Source organism: Lagenorhynchus albirostris, chromosome 17 (genome assembly GCF_949774975.1).
Source record: "Lagenorhynchus albirostris chromosome 17, mLagAlb1.1, whole genome shotgun sequence".
Taxonomy (NCBI): Eukaryota; Metazoa; Chordata; class Mammalia; order Artiodactyla; family Delphinidae; genus Lagenorhynchus; species Lagenorhynchus albirostris.
Genome location: NC_083111.1, coordinates 62,214,554 through 62,234,674, shown reverse-complemented (window position 1 = coordinate 62,234,674; position 20,121 = coordinate 62,214,554). Strand labels below are relative to the sequence as shown.

Sequence of the window (20,121 nt, the reverse complement as noted above, 5' to 3'; positions counted from 1 at the left end):
CACATGATTTTCTTCTCCTCAAACTTCCCTGTGTTACATAGGTTTTTCATAACTAAAGGCAGTGGATTGTTTAGAATCTAATCTTGGACACATGTGCCTTTTTTCTTATGGAAAGACAAGGAAATGGAGCTTCATAAATCAGAATATTCGGCTTAAATATAATTTATAAGGAATACAGGAAATGTAAATCATGCTCAAGAAAGGCTTACTTTCATCTTACAAGTTGGATTGAAAAATCATGTGGCTACATTTCTAAGTGATGAAAAGACATTCTGAAAATGAAATGTCAAGGTTAAATGTAGAGGCACATTTAGTGGCTATTTGAGCAATCCCAATGTCCTCAAAAGTTTGTGTGTGTGTGTGTGTGTGTGTGTGTGTGTGTGTGTGTGTGTGTGTGTTCCCAGCGATGAATCTCATGACTTACTCATTTAAAAGGTGAATTCTCATCGGGGCCAACTTCTGTGTCCTTATGAGCTTTTAACGTCTCAGTACTTTAAAAAAAAGCCTAGAGCTGTGATAATCCAATCCAGAAAATATACAGGACTCGAGGCAAAAAGAAGCCTGGAAGACTACTACTTTACTGTCAAAGAAAATCTGAAAGAACTGTTATAGATTCAAATTTCAACTGTGTCCAGATTTCGTAGCACTCTATGATTAAGGGAGAAATCTAGGAATAGTCACTACAGACACTTGTGTTCCTTATGTTAGAAGCAAGATATGAAAATGGTTCAGATGGCTAGGATTGGGATGACATGGCCCTGGAAGATGCAGCCCAAACCAATAGAAATTTGAGGCTTGGGTAGAGATTGATGATTTTAGAATCGACAGTTCTATAGAGTCATTTCTAAGGATGGTACCATCTTATTCTTCAGTTTAGGCACATTTTGAAGCTATTCTTTACTGTAATAGTGAAGTTGTAACATTTGACATCTTTATGTAGAAGACTTAATTTAACCAATATAGTTTTTGTTGACTCCAAGCTGTTGATGTTATGATAGCAATGCGTTTATCAGTTATGTTTTTTCAATCTCAGTTCTGTTTTTATGGACTGATCAGTATTCAGCTCTTCCTTTGACAGAGACTGCCTCCTGGCTTGTGAGGGTGTATGTTCTCACGGTCACAACATGATGGAGTGTGTGTGTTGACTTACAGATTTTTGTAGCTGAAGGCATGTATTCTGCTATGCTCCATTACTCTGCATGCAAAGGAAGACATTTAGAATGTAAAAACCAAGCTCACTTAGTTACTGAGAAGATGTAGCTTCTGCAAGGGGTAAAGGACAATGCTACATTTCCCTGTGGCTTTGTTGTTTGTGAATTTGACTTACTTGTGTATCCAGGTGTCTCCCGATTTAAGGAGACCCAGTATACAAAATCTGAATTTGTAAAATGAGGGATCCATGAGTCTGTATTTGTCCTTCTTATTCTCTTGTTAAGTCACAGCTTTTGACAATAACTTTGACAATAACTTTTTACAATAATGCCGCATTAATATTCAGTGTGGTACAGGGCTTGAAGTCTGGGAGTGCCAGATCTGACCCAAAGCATCCATTCTTCTTGCTGGGGGGTTTTTGTCAGGGTCTTTAACCTCTCTGGGCTTAATTTTCTCATCTGAAAACATCAGACAAGTAATTGTGCTTGTATATAAGAATCTGATGCGATAATTCATGTCAAGCATATAGATACTTATGTGTGTATGAAAATGTATGTGTATCTGCATATATACATATGTATTTATGATTTACATAGAGTGCGCTATCATTACATAGCGCTCACAGTGTTGAATGGAAAATGAGACACACGTATAAAATCAATAGATGATGTACACATACAATTTTTAGCAGCAGATTTATCTTAGTAATTATGTACTGCAGAGACCACTATTCACTTTCATTCCCTGCACACACACACACTTACTATGGAGGTGGGTGACCTAGAGGCATACTGGATGGGCCAGTGAATCCACCTGGGCTGTTTTAAAATCATCACAGGCAGCATGTCGTGTTCATGTCAGAGACTCAACCGGGCATCCCTTTTCCCAGTAAATCCCTGTCAGAGTTTGGGTTCCACAGAAAGCAGGCTCAGAGAAGGAGATCTGGGGGTTAGGAGTTTGTTGGGTGGTGTCCTCCTGTTCACCACCTGCTGGGAAAGGGAAAGAGGCAGAATTCAGGCTGTGATTCAGTCATGACAAGATCTCAGCCAGCCCCAGTTCTGGAGCTGGGGTTGACCTTTGGAGTTCACTGGGGGCTGGGCTAGCTGGGAGCTGGACTTCTACACCTTCTTCCTCCCAGCCACCCCACCAGTCATTGGATCCTGGCTGCTTTCAGGAAGAGGGTCGTGACCTCGGGCAAAGTGGCTCTTTTCAGCCCAGAGCATTGCCCAGAAGGGCCGACAGCTGAGAGCGGTCAGCAGGCAACTCTCACTCCCAGCAGCTGGGGAGTTCTTTAGGCCTTACGGGGGATCTAAGTGACATGGCACAGAGTCTCCCATTCAGTAGAACCGATTATTGTCAGAAATTGATTTGGCCTAAGTTATCCGGTCTCTACTTTTCTCTTGTCTTTCTCCCTCGATTTTTTCCTTCTCGCCCACCCTTCCATCAATCACTTATCGTTGGCCTGCTATGCAGCGCGGGCACTCTAGTGAGGTCCAGAAATTAAAATATTTTTAGAAAGAGATTCTCTTCCCTTTCCAAAGCTTCTATTCACATGCAGAGACAAGCCAGGCAGCAAAATGGGCAGAAGCGATGAACTATGGAGTTGGAAAAATAGTAATTCAAACTTCTGCTGTCTCTTACCATCTATGTGATTGTGTCACCAAAATTCTCAAGCCACATTTTCCTCATTTTTAAAATAGGGATAACAGTTAAACCTATCCAGAGGACTGTCCCAAAGAGTAAATTAAAGAATGAGAAATTATTCACATTTATCCCCAGCCCATCATAATTGTCCAATAAATTATTGATGTTTTTATTATTGATAATAATGATGTCAAAGGTTTATGAATCCATTTCCATGTAACTCCTTTACCTTTGTTGAGTAAAACAAAAGATACCTCACCTAGGAGAAAAGCTCAGGGATTGAATGACCTGGTGTGTTAGACTCTACCCTTCACATACTCTGTACACTGGGGATTCTGTGCCTCAAGGCCTTCCATTGCAAGGTATGCTCTAATGACTACTCCTGGCTGGACTCCTCAGCGTTCAGCGCAAATGGTCTCTTCTCTTTCTTGAACTACGCTCCTGCTGACACCTCATCCTCCCTGATATTTTCCCTGTCTCCAGTCATTCATTAGCAGTGTGTCCCAGTTGGCCTGTCTCACTGATGTACCCACTCAGTGCGAGAGGTCCTCAAAGGATCAGCCTTAGGGCCTCTCCTCTGTCCATTCCCGCTTCTCTTTGACAGTGGGTTTCTATGTCAACTCTATGATGGTGGTTCCCAAGCTAAACTCCAGACCTGACTTCTCTTTGAAGCTCCAGGCTTGTACTCCACGCCCATTTTGCATTTCTGTTGAATATCTCATAGGCATGGGCAGTTCAGATTTATTCCATGTCCTGACCAGAAGTATTGATCTCTTCCCTCTGACTTGTTCACTCAGTGTTCTCCATGTCAGCAGTGGCCCTTTCTTTTATTTTATTGACCAAGTGAGAAACACAGGGATGATTCTTGCTCTCCATTTCTTTCTTGACTCAATACCTAATCTACCACCAAACCCTTTCATTCTACATTCAAAATATGTCCTCTCTTCACATCTTTATCACCACCTTCTAGTAGAAGCCACCGTCATCTGTGGGCTCAACAACAGCTCCAGTTTCCCAGCTAGTTTCCCTCCTTCCAAATGTCACATAGACCCTCAACTGGGACATTGTTTTTATAGCCAGAGAGAGTTTTTAAATATAAATTGTATCCTGTCACTGCCCTGCTTAAAACTGTATTTTGACTTCACATCACAGTTGGAATAAGTAATGGGATCCTTGATCTTGCCTCCAAGACCAAGAATGATCTTACACTTGCCTGCCCTTCTATCCTCATCTCAAGCCATTGACCTCTTCTATCCTCGTCTCAAGCCATTGGCCTCTTCTATCCTCGTCTCAAGCCATTGGCCTCTTCTATCCTCATCTCAAGCCATTGACCTCTTCTATCCTCATCTCAAGCCATTGGCCTCCACCCGTCCCACAACCCTACCTCACCTTGCTGGCCTTCTTGCCTTCACTAAAAGTAGTAGTCTACACAGAACATTTGCATTTTTCTTCTTCCGCCTCCACCCTCTTTCACTTTACTCTTCACCAGTCTTTCTCATCCTTCAGATAGTAGTGTACTTCCCTCACTAAACTACAGCTCTGTGAGTACAGAGACCATATGGATTGTATTCACTGCTATACCCAGCACCTAGCCTAATGACTGCATTAGAAGACCATTGTTTTGTTTGTTTGTTTGTTTGTTTATTTTGTTGGGGGTTGTTTTGGTTGTGTTGGGTCTTCGTTGCTGTGCGCGAGCTTTCTCTAGTTGCAGCAAGCGGGGGCTACTCTTCGTTGAGGTGCGCAGGCTTCTCATTGCGGTAGCTTCTCTTGCTGTGGAGCATGAGCTCCAGGCAAGTGCACTTCAGTAGTTGTGGCTCGCGGGCTTCAGGTGTTGTGGCTCATGGGCTCTAGAGCACAGGCTCAATAGTTGTGGTGCACGGGCTTAGTTGCTCCACGGCATGTGGGATCTTCCCAGACCAGGGCTTCAAACCTGTGTCCCCTGCATTGACAGGCAGATTCTTAACCTCTGTGCCACCAGAGAAGCCCCAAGATCATTGTTTATTAAATGAAGGCTGAACCAAAGCAGGCATAGCCTTTCTAGACACAGCGTGAATTTGAATCAGGTGTCTTGGTTCTAGTCTCTGCTCTGGTAATTACTAGGCATGTGACTTTGGGCAGGTCCTTTCACTTTTCTGGGCCATTTTTTTTACTTTCATAATGGGGATGATACCATCTCTTCTCCCTTTCTCACAGGGCCATTCATTCAGCAAAACTTCAACAAATATCTACCACGTGCCGAGCACTGGAGCTACTCAGTTAAATGAAACCCACATTCTCTTTTATAAAGAGCCTAGAATTTGGAAGGGAAGAGAGTCATGTGAACAAATTCATGATTATATTATAATATAGTAAATGTAATGCTAGAAACAAGGCACACCTTTATGAAATCTCTACTTTAATTTGAAAGAAATGTATTGAGTCAGGTACTATGCTAGGCACTTTCAAATTTCCTACCTAATTTTACTTTCACATAGAAAGCTCCAAGCGTTGAAAATCCGTATTCTCATTTTACAGATGAGGAAACTGTGACTCAGTGGCTTTAAGTAAACTGCTTCAGCTCACAGCACTAACCCAAGCTTTCTACTCCAAGTTCATGTTGCTTTCCCAAAATCAAACAAATAAACAAAATTAAACTAAGTTATGATTATATTATTGCTAGAAGAATGAGTTAACTAATGTTGAACTGAAGTATTTTATAGCCAAATCTAAGTCAGAAGAGAAAGTTGTACCAAAGAATCTCACTTTTCCTTCCACTTCCACTTTTTTCCTAGCTTTCCCTGGGTCCATTTTTATTATCACTTATGCTTGATTATAGAAAGAGTCTATTATTAGCCAGAGTGTGTCTTTATTTGTACCCACAGTAAACAAAGTGTTTCCTACAACAATGATTTGAAACTTTTTGAGGTTAGAGAACCCTTGTATGTGACATTCTGGTCCCCAAATACTGACCCTAGTGTGTGGTTACTGGAGAAAACCCAAGTGGGTATTGCTTTGTTTTCTTTCCAAATAATTCTTGAAATGTCTTATTGCACCTTACAGTTCTTTAGAGAGAGCTCAATTAGAGATTAAACATATCAGATATACATCCTATAATAATGGAATTATAAAATAAAAAAGGAAGTAAGGACAGCTAAGTGACCTGAGCCCTCAAGCAGTGGCTGAGAGTAACAGTGAGGGAAGCAGTGTACAATGTAGTATATTTATATACTACCAGTATAATTATAAACTGGCTGTACTGTGTAAGGCGGATGTATAGTACATTTCACCTGTGGGAACAGAGGGACCCATGGCTCATCAGAAACTCACCTGTAGCAAATCCTCAGTCTTAGGACTGGTCATCATCATCATCATCCATTGATAACTTCTGTTGAAAGCTTATGGGCCAGGCACTGTGCTTTCTGTGTATCATCTCATTTAATCTTCATAAATATGCCTAGGACAGAGATAGTGTTATCATACTCATTAGTAAGGTGAGTAAATGAAGACTTACATCAGGTTAAGTAACTTGTGTAAGGTAGCATGACCTGTAATTGGTGGAGACGTGTTTTGCGCCCAAGCATCTGACTCCACAGGTGTGCCCTTGACCATCATAAAGCCATTGGTCTGTGCTGTCAGGGTCATCCAGTTCCCCCTTCCCCTGTGCTGCCAGTCTTCAGGGGTGATGTAACTCATCACAGCAAGAGTTCTCGCCCTTCCCCTTTCACTCTGTTCTTGCCACCTTCCTCCTGCTCCAGCATCGTGATCCCTGGAATGAGAGAAGGGAGAGAAGAAAGCTGTCATCCATGCGTGTCTCTAGTTCCACAGTCCTTAGCACCATCACTCACCTGGGCTACCAGGGGGCTGTTGCAACCCTGACAGTCTTTTTGCAAAGTCAAGGTACTGGCACTACAGACATGGCATCACATGTACCTGCAGTTGCAACATGGGACTGTTCCCTTCAGAGTCTACCACACCCTCTAACTCGAGTTTCCCTTGACAAAGTTCATTTTGACACTGTCCAAATCTTATTTCACTGGGTTATTAAGCAGTATTCTGAATGTTGGCAATAGAAAAGTGAAAAGATACACCCTGGCTTTAAGGACCTTTAAATAGGGGAAGAGACACCTGTAACAGCACCTTATACTTTACCTGTAGGTTCCGAGGGAAGCCAGGGAGAAAGTAAGATCTGAGCCAACCCTTGAAGCGCATCAGACAAGAAGTGGGGAGGGAAGACATGAAAAGGCAGAACATGTAGGGAGACACGAATAAAGGAAACACCAGAGAGAGTCTGATCATGCTGCTTACCTTATTCCAGCATAACTTTTAGTGATGTAACCTGTTGACATCAAATCTTGGACTTTAAGTTCGATTAGCTTATTTTTTTTAATATCTTTATTGGCATATAATTGCTTTACAATGGTGTGTGAGTTTCCCCTCTATAACAACGTGAATCAGCTATACATATATCCCCATATCTCTTCCCTCTTGCGTCTCCCTCCCACCCTCCCTATCCCACCCCTCTAGGTAGTCACAGAGCACTGAGCTGATCTCCCTGTGCTATGCGGCTGCTTCCCACTAGCTATCTATTTTACGTTTGGTAGTGTATACATGTCCATACCAAGCTCTCACTTTGTCCCATCTTACCCTTCCCCCTCCCTGTGTCCTCAAGTCCATTCTCTATGTCTGCGTCTTTATTCCTGTCGGTGAGCTTATTTTTACTCCCTCTTGGAGGACAAAAGGGAACATTATGTAGATGTGCATCCTTTATTGTCTCTTCAGCATTGAAGCAATGCCAGACAGTGTCAATTTTTATCGTCTTGGTTTCCTCAAAATTTTGTCACATCAAACAGGGGAACCTTATTTCACTACCATTACTCTTTATTCATGAGGACTCTTCAGTTGAACCTCATTGGAAGTGTTGTGGTTATGGGCTTTGAGGCATTTCAAGATCAAATGCATGGAAATGTTTACTTGTAGAACTGAATTGGGATCCTTGTTCGTCTTGTATGCTTTGGAACTTTATCTCCATGAATGTGTTTCCTCATCCTTAAAATGGAGAAAAGAATGCTTCCCAGGGTGATTTGTGGATTAAATGGAGTAATGGATGGGAACTGGCCTAACGCATAGTAGGTGCTTTTCTCAAAAGTACATTTTGTGTTTGTTTGCCTCCTTATCTACCTGAGTCCCGTGAATGTCTCTTGGATTAGCATTTTGAGAATCAGTTAGTTGAAAGCAAACATCTACGTCATTTGTTCTCAACCAAGGGTGAATTTGCCCTCCAGCAGACATTTGGAAAAAATCTGAAGACATTTTTTTTTTTTTGGCCACACACGTGGCATGTGGGATCTTAGCTCCCTGACCAGGGACTGAACCCTTGCCCCCTACAGTGGAAGTGTGGAATCTTAACCACTGGACCGCCTGGGAAGTCCCTGAAGACATTTTTGACTGTCACAGCTGGGAGTAGGTGCTACTGGAATCTAGTTGGTAGAGGCCAGGGATGCTGCAACACATCCTACAGTGCCCAGGACTGCTCCCCACGACAAGGAATTACCCAGCCCCAGATGTCAGTAGCACCCAAATAGACAAGGTCAAGCAGGTAAGACCTACTCTACTTGCATGTCATATTGATGACTTTTGAAATTTGGGATGTACTAAATCAAATTTTCTTTTCCTTTTGACCACTACCTCCTGAAAAATGACACCCACTGTCATCATCAGGATGCCATCCTTTCAGGTGCTTCCATCATAGTTTTGGGGTGAACTACAGCACTCCCTATAGCATTTTGGGTGGGACCCTCAGCTTTCTTCAGGTCTGCTTCCTAAAAATGGCAATGACACTCTCTGTTCTACTGCCTTCATTGAGTACTTAATCAGCACAACATGGGGGCGAGGGTATCATTTCATCCCCAGTTTACAAGTGAAAAAACTGAAGCCTAGAAAGGCGAATCATCGCAGCAGTAACCGTGGAGCAAATCAATGGTCAATCCAGCCCTGACTTTCAACTCCAAACCCAAGACCTCTTTCTTTTTCACCAAAGCTTTCCTAATAGATCGTATGGTCCTCATGGTCATTGTTATAGGTTTTATCACATAATTGCTTTTAGGATGTTTAATACCGTCTGATCTTACATCTGCAGTTAACTCTTCAGCTCCCCAAAGACAGGAGCACTGTTTCCATCTCTTCTGCTGAATGTTTCTGGGCTAGTACTCACGTGTTAATCTTTCTACCAAAGAAATCCCTGGTATTAATAAAGTCCAACATTGAAAAGCTTAAGAAAAAAAACTAATCTATAGGTATCAGGAAGAGAAAGTCGAAGTAGCTTTGAAACTTTTTTAAACATCCCTTTGGCATTGGGTCACTGGCTCAGATGAATTCGTGCGGAGAGGCCAGCAAGCCCAGTAGTGCCTGCCTCTTCAGCAGATGAGCACTGTACATGTCGGGCTGTGATGACCATGGGTGCAATATCGACGGGGAGGGGGAGGCTGTCAGCAGACATCTCACGTGCTTCCTGGTAATTAATTTTAAAAGATGCCTGATGCACGGTGGGCTGCTCACCTAGTGACATTCAGTTAACAGAGAATCCCCAAGACAATGCATACAAATTCTGACAAATAAAAGCAAATGTACCAAGAGGTCTGGTTTGCCTATAAAAACCAGAAAAGACCTTGAAGGTGGTTTATGATATCATAAATCTTCGGCTGTAGTCTCTGATATGTTGATACTGTACTTCTTCGCTTGGAAAATCTGCTCTGAGGTACAAGGGAAGTAATCACTGAGTCTTCCCAGGGACTAAAACAGAATCCCCAAACAAAATGTTTTAAGGTTTTCTTTAATTTTTGGAGGGGATTTGGTAACTCTGTGTGCTACCAACAACATCAAGGATTTAGCCTTTAATTTACTGCCTCGAAGCTGTGTATTCCTTCTTGGAGAGCTGAAAAATAGTGCACAGCCATATTTCCCCTCTGTTTGAAAACCACTGTAAAATTTCTTTCTGACTTTATATTTCGTGTGAGAATTAGCATTATTTTAGTTTCCTCCTATTAACATCATTGGCACCTGAATATATTCAACCAAAACCCTAGATTGTCTAAAACAGTCTTTTTATCCTGGGATAAACCATAATGGAAAAGAATATAAAAAAGAATGTATGTATGTGTATAACTGAGTCACCTTGCTCGACAGCAGAAATTAACACAACATTGTAAATCAACTATACTTCAGTTAAAAAAAAATAAATTTAAAAAATTTTAAAAGTCTTTTTACCCAAGACTGGTTTAAAAAAAATCAATATACAGTTCCCATCAGTATGGTAAATTACTTACAGTGATCGCAGTGCAAATGTCCGTTAACCCTTCTCTTCCTCAGCACAGAGAAGGGGCCTTTAATTTACTGCTAACATTCTGAATGTAGCCAAGTAAGTGACCAGGCTTGGCAGTGTGCTGCCTTCTCAGGTAAAAGTGAGAGGAGACTTATTGGTCCTGGAAGGTTTTGTGCACATTCTCTCCAGGAAATAAAGCAATGGGTTGGCTGACCTCAGAGTCCTGTTCACTCTGGTACTGGTGATCTGCAGTCACCCTTAGGAAATCAGGCACTGGGTTGGGGGTTACCTAAGAAGATAGGTTTGTTCTGCACGTTAGGTTATAAAAAACGGAAGGCCTGTTCAGACTAGTCATCAACCACCCTTGGTCTCGTTTGCTGTTAATCTGGAACAGGCCGCACAGGGTGGAATCTCAGAACCTGAGGTCCATTCCAAAAGTGAGTTGAAACCCTGAAGGCAAGGTTGCCTGAATCCCTTTCCATTGCAAGTGGGAGGGACATGGGGGAGGAAAGGTTAAAAGTCATATGTTGAAAGTGGCAACTTGTGAGTCAAATATGACCCATGTATATGCTTTGTTTAGCTCTCATAATATGGGGGAAAAGGGCAAATTTTAAACTAGGAGGTTTTGTGAAACTTCTAGATTTTCCATTCTTAACTTAAAAATAGGAGCAGTGGCAACACTCAGCCTGTATTCTAGCATAGCAAAAATGGGTGGGAATTGCACATTTTAGGAAAAAACCAACAGCAAAATATCCCATCCACTGTCATCCACCAAGTCCCAGTTGTCCCTTAGATTGGTCCTCTTCACGCAGTTATGTTATCCTGGCAACATTTGAGTTTGTAACCTCAGGTGTAATTGGATAAGGAGGTGGCCCAGGTGCATCAGGACATACAGAAGTATGCAGTTGCACTTAAGGTGTATTCCACATTGTCTAATAATTAAAATACCAAAATTTGCCAATGATTCACTTTTTGAAAGTAAGTTACAGTGGGTTCTCATTATTCTTACTTGCCTACACCCTGATGGGCTTTCTTGACATGATGATAAGCAGGACAGTACAGCAGCTCAACTGAGAATTCCACATAAGCTTCGCTCTGTAAGTCAAGATTGTCTTGAGTACACGTGGTACAAATGAGCTCAACTCGCTCCCCGCCCCTCCCCCCCCAACATTGACTTATATAAATGAGAAACCCAGGGGTATCTGACTTCAGGCAAGGCTGTTTTTAGGAAATCAAATAATATTTACCTTCCTCTCTCCCTCCCCCCCCCCACCTCCCTCCTCTCACCGCCCCCCTTTCTCTTTCTCAGCTCTGCTTTCTCTGTTGGCTTAATGCTCTAGCAAATTCTCTCCGTATGGTGGCAGAGACAGCCACTGACAGCCAGTCTAAGCTTATATTGCCCCTTGGACATGCTCTAAGTAAGAAAGAAAGAGACCTTCCCTCTTAGAAACCATAGCAATTCTACTAAATTTTATTTGCCCTGTCTGGGTCACACACCCAGCATTAAGAAATTTGTTCCGTGCCTCCACTGAGTCAGGCTCTAGCTAGGTGGTTGGAAACATCCTTACATCGTGGGAGGAGGTGGGAGGGAATCCGAAAATAAAAGGTAAACATAATAAGAAAATTATGTAGTCCTTTAGAAATGAAAAGTCCTGTAGGAAAAGCCCCACCAGTTGGGGAAGGGCAGCCCTCCCTGCCAAAGGCAAAGCATGACTCCTTTTACCAGAAATAGGCAGGGATGCAATGTAGGCAAAAAACGAGGCGTTCATAATCTACAAATGAGTGTTTTATGACGGTGAACATCATCTTGTGTGTCAGATGTGCTGCTTCAGGTTGGGCAGAAAAAGGAAAAGAAGACTAAAACTGGCTACCCTATAAGGTAGGCATCCCCAAAATGGCATGTGAGACTCATATGATGTGCTCCATGCCCAGCCATGTCAAGCTTCTCAGAGTTCCCAAAGTGGAGCATTGGGTTGCCATTTCCATCTCTGCCGAAGCTGTTTCCTGTGCCTCCAGGACACTTCCCCCTCCTACTCACTCTCCTGACTTGTGTTTTATTTAATTCAAGGACCTCAGCTAAGTTAGGTGCCCCTCCTGTGGGCTCTGGAAGAATCTGTACTTGTCCCACTGGCGGGGAAGTTACCTTTCTCCTCCTGGTTCTTCATCGTGAAATGTGTTCAGTCCCTGGTACAGACCTAGACCTTGTGTGATGAAGGAAGGATGAATCTGTTCCACAGCTCCTCTCAAAGACCCCCCAGTCCCCTGTCACTCTTCACTGTGGGAAGACTGGAGAGTGGTGGCCATCACAGCCTTGTGCATCGTGAAGTTATGCCCGTGTTTGCACTGCTTGCCTTTAAGTCCTCGGAGACGGTGACCTTTTCTGGCTCTCATGCTCCCTACACGAGAACAGCAGAAGCCTGCTTGGGGGGCATGTCAGGCTATGGGAAGGGTTCCTGGGCAGCAGTTTAGAGAGGTGGTTAAAGAGCATGACTTCTACGTATATTTGTCTCCTAGATCTGCAGCTTACTAGGTATGTGACCTTTAGCTATGTTTAGTAGCTATTAATCCATTATAGATAATAAAAGTGTCTTCACAGAATTGTTGAAAATGAGGTAATCCGTGTAAAGCTCTTAGAACAGTGTTTAACACTTAGTAATGGCCCGATCAATGTTTGCTATTATTATTGTGATGACGAGGAAGAAGGGGAGTAGAAGGAAGGAGGACGAAGCAGCCTCAGCCAGCCAAGAATGGTTGTGCCCCGACTGCATCATCATGGTGGTTCCAGTCTGCAAAGGGTGTGTGTTTGTATTGTGTCATTTGATTCTCACAGTCACCCTATGAAACAGTGTCATCGTCATTCCCATTGCAGACCTGAGGAGATTAAGACTCAGGTGTGATTTCCTGGGCATTTATCTCATGATCCCATGCTTTTGTGATTATGCGTCTCTCCTTATATCTCTGTTCCACAAATTCTGATTTTGGAGTCACGGTGAGATTGAAGAAACATGGGTTCAGGCTGTGGTATCCTGATGGTATGCCCAGCACCTGTCACTCTGTTCACTCTGTTGCTCTGGCCCAGCCAGGACTGGGGTAGAGCCAGGGGCATCTACCTGGTGTGTGACACAGACCTTTACCTGGGATCAGATTTGGAGCTAACCCTGTGCACAAATGGCTGTTTGTTTGGGGAACTGTACAGTGACCTCTATTTCCAGAAGAGAAGGGGCCCTGTAACTCGCACTCTTTGGGGAAAGTGGCATTCCCCAAGCACTTGCAGTGACACCAAGACTTTCCAGTAGGGTAGGAGCTGAAGTCACATCCTTTGCCCCCCGCTCCACTTTACCCTGAAATTTCCTGTTGGGCCTTATGACATGTGGTCATTCATCTTGGAAAGCGGTGACAGGGCTTCTCTTACAATTCTCTGAACAGACTATGGAGGTCATCTGAACTAGAGACCACAAACCAGATTGGGCCTGAAAGTCAGAGGCACCTGCCTAGACCCAAGTCTTCCTTCCATTTCCTGTGTGGTTTTATACTTTCTCTGAGCCTCACTTCTCCGTGGAACACAATGAACCCTGGGCCATACTCAGAAATCTCAGGTTCCTTCCAACTTGTAACAGACTGAATAGTGGCCATTCAGAGATACAGGTCCTAATCCCTGGAACCTGTAAATGTTACCTTATAAAGAAAAAGGTCTTCATAGATGTGATTAAAGATCTTTGCAGGAGGAGATTTTCCAGGATTATTTAAGTGGACCCTAAATCACATCACGTGTCCTCATAAGAGAGAGGCAGGATGAAATTTCCTACACAGAAGAGGAGAAGGTGATGTGAAGATAGAGGCAGAAATTAGAGTGATGTGGCCACAAGCAAAGGAATGCTGGCAGCCAGCAGAAGCTAGAAGTATCAAGGAACGAATTCTCTCCTACAGCCTCCAGAGGGGGCGTGGTCCTGCTGACATCTTGATTTCAGCCCAGTGACACCAATGTTAAACTCTGGCTTCTAGAACTATGAGGGGTAAATTTCTGTTGTTCGGAACCCCTGTATTTGTAACGTGTTAAGGCATCTGTGAGAAACTAATACACTGCTCTCTAAGTCTGTTGTCAGTTACCTGTTCTCGCTGCCCATCTGCTCAGCAAAGCTTATAGTCTCACTTGGTGCTTGTTCCAAAGCAGAACAAGCCACTTGTCTTTCTTTAAGCCTGTAGGAAAGTGAAGTGGTCATTTAGTCTCAAGTTCTCTATTCCATTCAACTTGGCAGTTGTTCCTATGTTCGACACCAACAAAACGCTACCTCCTTCCCGTTACATTCAATTTCTCATTGTCGGTATTTTCCTATCTGAGAGTCGGTGTCCAATCAAGTCTCTTGAAGCAGAAAAGCCACTAATTTAACAACCTTGAGATCATCAGTAGTGAGTAAAGAAAACAACATTCATTTAGTGGTTCTAAGTATATCCGTTCAATAAATATTTCTTGTGCACCAGCACGTGGGCAGCAGTAGGGAACCTGTGACAGTGGAGAGCCTGACAGGAAAGGTACTTATTCTTATGGAGCTGGCATTGTATTAGGCCACATGCAATAAAGCTTTTGTGTATATGCTCACGCTTCAGTTGCAGCAAAATTCTTATTTCCAAGATTGCTAGCAGAGCGTCAGACCCATGTTTCTGCTGGGTGAACCTGCTTTTGGAATATTCCCTGTCTTGGATTTCTACAAGGAGTCCTGGGAAACAGTTTTAGCACCCAAGACAACTGTTGGGGTTAAGCAATACAGACCTTAGGTCATAAGAGGTCCCTCTGATTTCTCTAAGTTCCATCACGGCATGCCTGTGCTCACCTTAGCCCAGTCAGCTCAGAGCTTTGGGATCTGAGGAGAGGATTGAACGAATGAAAACACTGTGGGGAGGAAAGAAGACTGTCGTAACTGTCCTCCTTTGTTTAATTCCATACTTTTCATTACTTCTCTGCATCCCAGGCGCTCTCAAAAGAAAAAAAAGAATAGCACTAATACTACCATGATTTCCTCCCTCTGGTACACCCGCTCTGGGAGCAGTGACTCAGCTTCCTGCCCTGAAAGGGTGCCCCCAGCCATTGGTGGCCCAGGTTGAAAGCCTGAGTCATCTCTGATGTCTGCCATTCTCTCATGCCCCACTTCTAGGTGTTGTAATTCAGAATTCTACTACTTCTCACTATGTCTTCACCTCCACCCTAGTGCAGGGCACCCTGGCTTCCTGTTTTGACTGCCCTGGCGGTGTTCTGACTCTTCCCATCACTGCTACACTTACTCTCCACCCCCAGTTAGTTCCCCACATACTGACCAGAGGGATTCTTTTCATACGTGAGATTATGCCCAAGTCATCCCTTGTTCAAAACTTTCCCCATTTAGAATAAAATCCAAAGTCTTCACCGAGGCCTAGGAGGCCCTGTATAATGTGGCCCCCGCCTTCTCTTGGGCCGCATTTCCTACATACTTATCTTGCCTACTTTGCCCTAGTCAACACTAGCCTTCCTGCCATTCCTCTCATTGCCTTGACACTTCTGTGTGTTCCAGGGTCACCTCTTCAGAGAGGCCTTTTCTCACCACCCGAACTACAACAGCACCGTCCTTCCAGTAGGGGTCCCTGTCTACCCCTATATATTGGTTTATTTGTTTGCTGTCTGCCTCTCACGCAAATGGTAAGCTCCACAAAGGCAGAAGATACTACTCATCTCTATCGCTGCAATACCCAGAGTAGGGTCAGGCATATGATGGTGCTCAGTAAATACTTAATAAAGGAAAGGAGTAGAAGGCCCGGCTATGATCAATATGGAGGACTTTAAGCCTCTTCCAACTCCAACAATCTATGAGTCTGTGAAGGGCCCAGCAGCCTGGTCACCGAAATGCCATTTAGAACCAGTTTGGAGTATCAGGAAATTTAGTTGTTGCTTCTTTTTTTTTTTTTGATTTTTTTTTTTCTTTTTTTGGCTGCACCCCGAGGCATGTGGGATCTTGCCTGACCAGGGACCGAACCGGCGCCCTCTGCAGTGGAAGCACAGAATCTCAACCACTGGATCACCAGTCCCAGTGCTTCTTTTTTGAGATTGGGTTGACTTTTCTCTCCTTGATCCCTCCCTGTGTAGGCAGCTGACCGCAGAGGCAGGTGGTCATTCAAGACACTTGTGTGAGAAAACATAGGAATGTAAACGCCATAATAGCACTCCTCTATTTTCTGCCTACCATAGCAGCCTCCTCCATCTACATGGTTACTGGACTCTAAAAAAAATCTTTATCCCATAGTCTTGGTCTAACTGTTACTTACTCCCTAAGTCCCAGGTTAAATATCCTTTACTCCCTGACAGCTCCTTGATACCCAGACTAGTTTAGCTCACCCAGTTCTGGGCTCCCGTATTTGCTCTTTCTTAGGATTGACCCATCACATACCTGTAAACATTGATCGTTAGCTGCCTTTCTTATCAGTCTGAAAGCTCCAGGAGTGACCCTGTCTTGTTCCTCATTATCCAAGCATGAATAACAAAGTGACAAGACACAGTGCTCAAAAAGTGTTTGTTGAATTAACAATTGGATTTTTATGATAAGCAACAAAAAGTTACAATATAAATTGAAAAAAAAAAGATGCAATTGATGATTGACTGCTTGTCACCACCCTGACCCACACTTGTTTGGACACTCTTTATTTTGTGGTCAGCGGGGGGGGGGGGGGGTCAGGAGATTGCTAGGACGGTTCCTCCTGTAAATGATCTAATGTTTCTGAAGAGTTTTCAGAACCACAGACTTAAATGGCTCTGTAGAAACCATCCAAGAAAGGCAGCAAATTTTGTTCATAAATTCCTCGGTGTACAGATGATGATCTTTTCTAGAAGTTGTTTTATCAGGAAACTCTTTTATATAATTTCCCTTAATCTTTCTCCTAAGACTCTATTTTCTTACTGCTGAAGATAGAGCACACCTAAAGGTGAAGTAGTAAGAATTAGAAAAAGCTCTCATGTTTTCAGTATTCTTTAACTTTTCTCAATTTTCCTATCAATGGAAATAATGAAAATAACAGCAAGAACATCTTTAGTCTCAGGGCTGAAACAACTTGAACAGTCAAGCCTATAAGAGGTGAATTGTTGATAGGTACAGTTGTTTGTACCACACAATGTGAAATGCACGAACTTTTTTAACTGGTAGAGTTTTGTTACTTGCACATTCAGAGCTGATGCTTTTAACCCAAGTAGGAGATAAAATTCTGATAGGGCTCATGTATCCACATTTTGATCAGTCAGATGCATTCATGGAACAGTTGAAGCTGGAGGTTCTTGGGGGAAGGCGACATCTTTGTTTCTTTGTCTGCAAAGAAACTGAACCATGCACACTGGAATAAAACCTCCCTTTGAGCACTAATGATGCACCAGCCAACCTCTCGGGACCAAAGCTCCCAAGTATCTTACCAACACCTCAGCAACTCTGGCTGCTGAATGTCCCAGTTTGTAAAACCACAGCCCAAATAGTGAGGACCAGAAAAGGGAGGAGGAAGAGAATTAGATCATCTGAATTTCATGGGTTTTTGCAGTATTTATTGTTGAGTTGAGGGCCTATATAAAGAGCTAAATATCTGCTATTTGGAGACCAATTATCCACGTAAATGATACCCAAGTCCCACTCAGTGTTTTCTGAACATCACTTCAGGATCAAGGTCTGACAGCAGAATACTTGAAGGCAGGGCTGTCCCGGAAGCCTGGGACTCAGACTCAACACTCCTTAGCTCTGCACCTTTGAGTATGCCAGTGCCCAGAAATTAGGAAAGGGATAGCAAAGGAAATCTGAAGCCATCAGTTGACTTTATATATATATATATATATATATATATATATATATATATATATATATTTTGTTTGTTTGTTTGTTTATTTGGCTGCGTCAGGTCTTAGTTGCAGCACACAGGATCTTCGTTGCGGATGGGGCATCATTCATTGCTGCACGTGGGCTTCTCTCTAGTTGTGGTGCGTGGGCTCAGTAGTTGCAGCACACAGGCTTAGTTGCCCCACGGCATATGGGATCTCAGTTCCCCGACCAGGGATTGAACCCACATCCCCTGCATTGGAAGATGGATTCTTAACCACTGGATCACCAGGGAAGTCCCTCAGTTGACTTCTTAAAAACATGTTAAGTTCCAGTTGCAAGGCCAATTGCTGCTGTAACGAATTACCACAAACTTAGTGGCTTAAAACAGCACAAATTTATTATCTTACAGTTGTAGGGATGAGAAGTCCAAAGTGGGTCCTATGGGGCAAAAATCAAGGTAGAGCGGCATTCCTTCTGGAGGGTGTGGGAGAGAATCCAATTCCTTGTCTTTTCCACCTTGTAGAAGCCTGCCTTCCTTGGTTGTGGTTGCATCTCTCCAGTGTCTGCTTCCATGGACACATCTCTCCCCTCTTTGGCTCTCCTGTGTTGCTCTTTCACCTATAAGGACCCGTGTGATTAGATTGGACCCACCTGAGTAACGCCAGTACTCTCCCATCTCACGATCCTTAACGAAATCACATTAGCAGTGTCCCTTTTGTCATATAAGGTAAGAGACTCACAGGTTCCTGAGATGATGTGGACGTCTTTGGCAGAAAGAGCATCATTCTGCCTATCGCAGAAGACAGTCAGAACTACTTGAGTCTGTGTGTGTCCTATGCTTCCTTTCTCATGGCCATCATGATCTGCCCACTGTTGCCAAGCTACCTCAGGTTCCCCTTCCCCCACCTCTTTTTCCTCTTCCACATGCAAATTTTACTGAAGCTTCAGACTACCACCCACTTCCACAACTCCCTGCACTCGCTTCCTTGCCAGGCACTGGTCCAGAGCCAAGTCGATATTGGTGCGGTTCTCATCAGTGCTGCCCATCAAATATATCTCTTCCCCCCTACCACCTTCCTGGCACGTGATAGAAGCACAGTTCAAGTGTGGACCCTTGGCGGGTGGGAAAGTTCATGTGATTAGTTCTGGCCAAAAATTTATAAATGACTCCAGGCTGAGCATTTCATTGATACTATGAGACCTTCCAACACCTCTCTTTTCCCTCTGGTACAGTGATCAACAATGTTCAAAATGGATGGACTTGCAGTCGACATGTAAAATAAGCAGGAAATAAACTTCGTTGTAGCCACTGATATTTTGGGCTTGCTTGTTACTGCAGCGTGGACCCTAACTTATCCTGACTGATGCATTTAGCAAAGCTGAAAGGGAGGTAAAAGAGAAGTATGCACAGCATGGGTTGCTCTTGACTGGTTCTCCCTGTTCACCTGTCTCTACTCAGAGGCCACATAGGCTTCCCTGTTCCTCAGATTAAAATGCCCATGAACCTCACCTTCTGGCTGTTGAGTTTATTTTTTGAGGAGGTAGAGAATTTAGTTCCTGAAGCATATATCGTAGTATACCCTGAGACTTACCATTGATCACTGGTGGACTCTGTCTTTTCGTCATCAATTAAAATGAAAAAAGACCTGCAGGTCTGGTGACTGGGGGTGTTGGAGGGAGAGTACAGGGCCGTGCTATTCTCTTTATTTCTTGTGCAGGTCAAGCACAGAGTAGAGAGAATTGGGGAATTTGATGGAAACCACAGTAGCAAGGGAAGCATGCAGACTGCCCCACCCCCCCGCCACCACTCAGGAAAAGAAAGAGGTTGAAAGGAAACTATGCCAGGCTGCCCAGGGCCCAGGGTGTCTGTTCTGAGGGTACTCACACCGGAGGCTCCTTGTTTTTGCCCATGCTCAGCCCTGCTGGAATTTTTTCCTTAGGCCAGTGATTGGGTTCAGCGTAGCTCCCACCAACCAGGGGTGCAGCAGGGGAGGTGGGTGCCTGCCGATAAAACTGGACCTTCAAATGCATGTTTCACAGAAACATTATCGTAACCTGGTTAAACAGTGCCGGAGTTTATCTATAAGCACAGTTAGAGCATCTAAGTCTTCAGCTGGCTTATCAGTGACATGGGCTTTTATGGGTGAGCCTCAGAGCCCATCACCCAACAGAGAGCATTGTTTCTATGGAAACATGCAATCTGTGACCCAA

General features: G+C 43.6%; 1 protein-coding gene across 2 annotated transcripts in view; it reads left to right on the top strand.

The window, feature by feature from the left end:
- Positions 1–20,121, top strand: part of SAMD12 (sterile alpha motif domain containing 12) — a 404,613-nt gene that overhangs the window by 214,253 nt on the left and 170,239 nt on the right. The window contains exon 4 of one of the 2 annotated variants that reach the window (XM_060127704.1): positions 15,637–15,761. The exons of the other annotated variant lie outside the window; for it this stretch is intronic. Coding sequence (XP_059983687.1) covers positions 15,637–15,761 — 125 coding nt within the window. The remainder of the gene's footprint in view (positions 1–15,636; positions 15,762–20,121) is intronic. 2 annotated transcript variants of the gene reach the window in all.